Consider the following 7,251-nt stretch of genomic DNA (forward strand, 5'->3'; position numbering starts at 1 on the left):
TCTCTCACTCCCCCCCCCTCTCTCTCTCTCTCTCTCTTTCTCTCTCTCTCTTCATAAAGGTACTTTAGATGAAGTCGTGTGTCGAAATAAGATTTGTACCATGAAAAGGGTCCAGAAAATATGAGAAAGCCGATAGGTATTGAACACAAAGTAATCTAAAATCCATTTTCTATAAGAAAACGAATAATTTGTGAAGAGATAAAATAAACATCAATCCCTTACGGATAATAATGTCCTTATGGCTATTAATTTATTGATATCACTACTAATCAGCAAAAATACTCTCTTAAACATTTGTCAACAACAAAAGTTACAACAAACTCATATCTTGCAATAGTGCAAGGATAACCTATCGTAAATATAATGTAATCCTCATATGAACATTTCTCCTAAACACTCTTCGATAGTATGGCCGGCGTTTTAATCATCCAAGAACAAAAATAATTCAACGATAGATTGATTGAAATTGGAGCCGAGTACGAAAAACAAGGAATGGAAATCAACGTTTCTTAATAATTTGTCTAATTCAAAGCAATTTCTACGTTTCTGCATACTAAATTGGTGAAAATGTTTGATAAAGAATGTTATAACAGTCCTGATGATAAAACTATTAATAAAAGTTGATAATAGCAACCGTAGTGGAGGTAACAATAGAATTAATAATAAGAAAATTAATAAGAGTAAATATAGTGCTAGTAATAACATTACTAGTAGTAACAGCAGTGATATCAATACTACTTATACTATTACAGTTACTGCTGCTACTTCTACTGCTACTAACACTACTAATTTTATAAATGTTGGTAAGTACAGTAACAGTAACCATACCAATGACGACAGAAATAATAAGATATTACATCTGATACTGATCCTACTACCAATGAAATAACATATACAAATAAATGATTTAGCTTGCAGTATTTCCTAAAAGCCCAACATACAAACCGATTTTGTAGGTAAAACATAAATCTGCCTTCTAATTAAGATAAATATAGCTCTCAACCGGAAATCGGTAATAACAATCAACAGCAATGCATAAAACATATGAACCTGCACCTTATTCAAGAGAAGTCTGGTTCTGTGCTTTTTTACTTGTGCTCTGAGGGATGTCGCTGATCCGTGTGTGTGTGTGTGTGTGTGTGTGTGTGTGTGTGTGTGTGTGTGTGTGTGTGTGTGTGTGTGTGTGTGTGTGTGTGTGTGTCTGTGTATTTGGGACACTGTACGATAAAGGCTTTTAGGAGTTTCAGGTTCTTGAGAAATGGTGGGGGGGGGGGAGGTGTCAGATTAGTTCTATTTGAAGGAATTTGTATGTGCATCTGTGTATATATGTGCGAGTGTCTGTATGTGCGTACGTGCGTGTGTGTGTATATGTGTATAACAAAGTCCCCACGCTTAGCCAATCAAAGTGCAATATGAGATGCTAGATATAGCTATTTAATTATTTGTATGATACACTCAACACTGTTACACTTAACATAAGCAAAGTCAAAATTTCCCTCTCTTATTCACAATAACGAAGACTTCCTTACCAAAAACAGCCTTCGGAATACTCGTGGGAAAAAAAGGTCAAGTTCATCTTCAGAGTCAATAAGATAAACGGAAGTGGAGCTCCCTAGGTCATAAATACAAAGTCATAAGTCGTAAGTCATAAGTCATAAGTACTAAGTACTAAGTACTAGGTCATAAGTTATAAGCACTAAGCCATAAGTCATGTCATAAGTTCTAAGTACTAAGTCATAAGTCATGTCAAAAGTACTAAGTACTAAGCCCTAAATCATAAGTACTTAGTCATGTCACGTCATAAGTCATAAATCATAAGTACTAAGTCATAAGTCACGTCATAAGTCATAAATCATAAGTACTAAGTCATAAGTACTGTCATAAGTCATAAGTCCCAAGTCCCAATTCCCAAGTCCCCGAGTCCCCAAGTCCTCAATTCCCAATTCCCAATCCCCCAATTCCCCAATTCCCAATTCCCCAATTCCCAAGTCCCCAAATCCCAAATCCCAATTCCCAAGTCCCCAAGTCCCAAGTCCCCAAGTCCCCAAGTCCACAAGAACGCCGCTTTCTTCCTGGGGACTTTCGATCTCGGACCCGTGGGCAGGATTCGAACCCACGCGCCGAGTGACCGACCACGTGGACCCCTGCCACGTGCGTCCCAGCGAGGCGGGGGACCAAAGATGCCGCTTATGATAACAATAACAACACGAATAGTAACAACGGTAATGGATAAGTAATGGCAGTGGATATTATTGTTAATAATAAGGATAGTAATGATAATGGTGAAAACAATAATGATGAATTGATAATAGTAATAATAACAATAACATGAATTAACGATAACACGAATAGTAACAACGGTAATGGATAAGTAATGGCAGTGGATATTATTGTTAATAATAAGGATAGTAATGATAATGGTGAAAACAATAATGATGAATTGATAATAGTAATAATAACAATAACATGAATTAACGATAATAATGATAATAATTTTTTATTTACCATTTTTTTCTTTCTTTCTTTCTTATTATTATTATTATCATTATCATGTTGTTATTATTATTATTATTATCATTATTATTATCATTCTTTTTTTACCAGAAGTGTGTCTTAGTTTAACCGTTGGCTTAGCAATTGGGGTAACTATTATTTTCATCATTGCCTTTATTATCTTCGACAAGGTAATGGTTACTGACGTCACAAGAGAAAGAGGTGATTTTAATGTAATTCATTGAGTGTGAACGTCTTTATTGTATCAGTGACTCTATAGCCTTGACGGAGGTATGCGCTCTCTGGGTGTTTTTAGTGTCTTTCTGTTTTCTTTTTCTCACCATCTCATGAATCTATTTTTCTCATTTTGTCTTTAGATTCTGTCTTCTAATCTCTCCTGTTTCCATCTTATCTTCCCCGTTTCATAATTAACTTTTTGGTTTTCTCCTTTTCTCTCTCTCTGTATTTCTCGTTTTAATTGTTTCTGTTTTCTTATCTTTTCTCTGTTCTCTCTTTTTCTGTTTCTCCGTTTCACGATTAACTTTTCCTATTTCTACTTTTATCTCTCCGTTTCTGCCATTTTCTCGTCTTTTTTTCATAGTCAACCTTTTGCAATTTTGCTTTTCTCTCTCTGTTTCTTTCTTCTTACCTTCTTTTTTTATTAGTAATCTTTTGTATTTCTCTGTTTTATCATCTTTTCTGCTTTCTCATTTGTCCCCCTTTTTTATACCTTCTTTCTTTCATCACCCGTGTGTATTTTACTTTTTCTATTTCTCATATATCCTCCTTTCTTATCCTCTGTATTTCTCATTTTTTATCTCCTTTTCTGTCATTTGTCCTAAGGTGTTATATTCTCTCTTTTATTATTATTTCTTTTCTTCTTTCTAATCCCCTCCCTTTCGTATTCTCTACGTATCATATTTCTGCCTCGTTTTCTGTCTTTCTTCCCAACATATCTACTTTTCTTTCTTCCTAATACTCCTATCTTTCTCTTTTTTTCTATCTTCCCCATGCGCCATCTTTCTCCTTTTCTGTCTTCCTTCATACTCCTATCTTTCTCTTTTTTTCTATCTTCCCCATGCGCCATCTTTCTCCTTTTCTGTCTTTCTTCCTAACACTATCTTTCCCATGCTTCTATTGCTTCCTTAAACTTCATCCTTCTCTTCTTCTAGCATTCTTCCAAACATTCCATCTTTATTCTTTTCTATGCCGTCCAAATCCTCCTTAATTTCTTTCTTCTTAACACTCTTTATCTTTTCGTTTTCTCTCTTTCTCATCTTTCTTCAAATCTTTCCTCTCCGTTTCGGATCTATTCCCCCCCCCCCCCGGGTTTAAAATCCCCGGGAGACTTCCTGTTTTCTGTTTTTTTTCTCTCATCTTCGTCTTCTACGTCACCTTCGTCATTTTCGTCATTTTCGTCACCTTCGTCATCTTCGTCACCTTCGAGATGCTGACCTCTTGAGTCCATTCCCACCCGAGATGAAATTATCGAGGCTTTAGTTGTGAGTCAAAGACTATAAAGAAGTGGTGCTCTGTGATACGATGTGGTGTAAAATATGAGGTAAGAATGGTGTACTCTCATGTATTTGCTGCTTTTGGTATGGTAGGATACTTTGTGATACGATCTGGTATAAAATATGAGGTAAGATTGGTATACTCTCATGTATTTGCTGCTACTGAGATATGTTTAATATTTCTCTCTTTGTCTGCTCCTTATGCATTGCTTTCAAATTTGACGTATTAATGTTGCTATTTTTCACTCCTTTTCTCTCTCTCTCTGTATCTACATAGGGTTGGACAAACATGGCTTTACCTTGAGGTGGTACCATGTCACTTTAATCGATTTTGGCAAAGAGCTGGCATCGATTGCTCCACTCTATCAGCTTTCTTGAAATGCTTCACTGCCAATACCTTAAATTTGTGTAGTTTCTCTAATATTATCTTCCCAGCTCATTTGGCCTTCGTAAGGACAATTTCTTTGCACTGGTTGATTTTTTTTTGTGAGAACATGAGACTTGAGTCCTGGGAATATCACATAATGCATGCAGGTGGTTACTCTCGTCTTGTGACGAAGCTTCAACTAGCAGGACTCGTTGGCACACCACAACTATCTTGGGTGCTTCAGAAATACCAAGCTGTGGTCTTCATCACAAGATATTACACGAAATACTTTAATATCTATTAGTTAAGATTTCCTTGGCAGATTGAGGACTTATCTCCCATTATTGCCGAAGTTGGAAAGGTTTCAGAAGCAAAGAGAACATACATATTAGACTTCTTCATCTGATCCTCACCCATCATGAGTCCAACGAGGGAAGCTACAGGCCAGGCCTTAAATGCACCCAACGGCCACAGGGGTAGTTAGGAAATAAACGCAAGTCATCAAGTCCTGATGGCATTTGTGGGACATAGGCCATGGCCATGCCAACTGGGTAGTGACTGCTAGACATATCTGAGCAGTGATAGACTTGATCAAGCCTGCCGCCTAACCAGAATAAAGAACCAAAGAGGTGTGTTCCAATCTGCAGGGGGCAGCGTGCAGCATCGCTCGACCTCCAGGACTCTGGTCTCCTAGTAGTGCAGGAAACCACACAAACACACGTGCGGAAGTTCTCCCTGGTCCAAGATATAGTGAACCAGGAATGAAAGTACCATTCCTTCGTATTGGCTTTGGTGCACCTGGAAGCTATGTTTTTTCACCTGTCACCGATGACCCCTTCAGTATGGATGGCCTTCTGTGTATCTCGCCGGGTCTTTGTGACCTCATTAACCCCATCGTGGCAAGAAGGCTCCCGTTAGAATTGGTATATATGACCCTGAGGAATGGCAGGAAAATCTTCTGAATTGAAATGCGATGCTCATATTAATATTTTTTATTTTTTATTTTTTAGAGGGTGAATATGTACAGTGATACATGGTAATAGACAAGAAAGTCCAACTGTTATGTAAAATATTTTTATTGAGTTGCCAATATGTGCCTTTCAGAAAAAAAAAAAATACCGATAAGACAAAAAATCAGCAGAAGGGAAATATTTCGACTACATTCGAAATTACCAGAATTGTGTAAGCTAGACATTACATTACAGCTGAGTCTTGTGGGAAAATTCTGCCCAGGCATAGGTAATTATAGACTTTTCACTTCTCCACCAAATCATCTGTAATTCCTACGATGGATAGCAATCTTCTTCTCCTAACCAGAATTTGGTTTATATTTTCATCATGTCCCCTAAATACTGCCCCTATTCTCTGTGGCACAAACCTCTGCAAAGTCTCTCTTAAGTCCGCCCTGAATTGTGCACTTTGAATGTTATATATGAAAGGATTCCAAGCTGTACTAGCCACAAACAGCCACCACGAAATGTATGTAATGAGCATGGTGTTCTTGCAGCCTGCAAAAGCTTTTCCCTCGGGGAAAAGGTTGTATTGCATGTTGTTTATGATGTAGTCCACGCCGACGGGAATTGTGGCTAGCAAGAAGGAGGTGGTCATCAGCAGCTGGGTGATGAGGATGTGACGGTTCTCCTGATGAAGGGGGCCTAAAATCTGCACGCCCAGTGTCTGCCTTTCTGCACTGACTCGCATTTGCTCCCGAAGGAAATTGACGATAGACAAAATGGAAAAGGTTATCGTGCAGGGAATAGATATTACCATGGTAAGCTTTTGGACAATATCACCCGTGATAAATGATGCATCCTCTATGTAATAACTGGATGAACCGATTGGCAACTTTACCATAGGCATCCACTGGACGTTGCCCATATCCTGCATAAAATGGGTCATAAACAATGCATCTGAAATGCCAACAATCCATGTGAAAATGATGGCAGCTTTAACTGCTCGAGGGGTGATGTAGTGGTTATAAACCAAGCCTCTGCCTGTTCGTACAAATCTATCAAAGCTGAGGAGAAAAAGAGTTAGCAGCGACACGACTGTACAAGAACTGAAAACTATTCCTTGGAGTAAGTGATGGCCTTCTTCACTGTATAAGCGAACACGTACATGTGTAGGACTTCCTTGTAAGTCTGTAGGTTCTATGAAGGGTTTTAGATGGTGGTAGAGAGATGGCCAGACGGTGAATATGGAAGTAAAGAGGTCAGCCAAAGCCAAGTTTAAACGAAGCATGTTCGACTCTTCATTGCTATGCCACAACCTGATCATAACCATCACAACCAACAGATTACCCACTGAGCTCCCCACCGCCACGCATGAGACCATGAATATGAGACCCATTTCAGCCGCACGACACCAAGGAGACAGGAAAATCCATGCACCATTCAGACCATACTTCTCTGGATTGTCATACCAATGGACATTATGATAAGAGTAACAGCAGGGCCAATGCTGATTATTGTAAGAGTAAGTGATTTTCGCGTTGTGATATACATCACAAAATTCATCCTCATCAGTAGCTAGCATACAACTTATTGAAAATGTTAAACCCTGAATTTCCGATTTTGAAAGGAAATATGTACCTTCACACAACTTTTTCAAACATTCCCTTTTATTTGAATGTATGTATTGAAATACGTGTTCGGCAGCATAGCGATTTTCAGACAAGAGTAACGGACAGGCATTCTTCTGTACAAAAAAAATATTACCACACTTCGTGTATATATCATGAAATTCACAGCTGTCAAACCTTTCGAAAAGGGGCACGCATAGTCTCACCACGTCTTCATCATAGTAGAACCATACACGTTTGCCATCTCTCTCAAATGTATCACCAACTAGCTCAATACCATATAGAGAAAAATAAAT

At 38.2% G+C, this 7,251-nt stretch overlaps 1 protein-coding gene across 1 annotated transcript in view; it reads right to left on the reverse strand.

The window, feature by feature from the left end:
• Window positions 1–5,351: 5,351 nt before the first annotated feature.
• The window catches only part of LOC113825589 (uncharacterized), an 8,679-nt gene continuing 6,779 nt past the window's right edge, over window positions 5,352–7,251 (reverse strand). The window contains exon 5 of the mRNA XM_070116572.1: window positions 5,352–7,251. This exon is cut by the window's right edge and continues 334 nt beyond it. Within this exon, the coding sequence (XP_069972673.1) occupies window positions 5,629–7,251 (1,623 nt within the window). The 3' untranslated portion in view covers window positions 5,352–5,628.

Source organism: Penaeus vannamei, chromosome 3 (assembly GCF_042767895.1).
Source record: "Penaeus vannamei isolate JL-2024 chromosome 3, ASM4276789v1, whole genome shotgun sequence".
Lineage (NCBI taxonomy): Eukaryota > Metazoa > Arthropoda > Malacostraca > Decapoda > Penaeidae > Penaeus > Penaeus vannamei.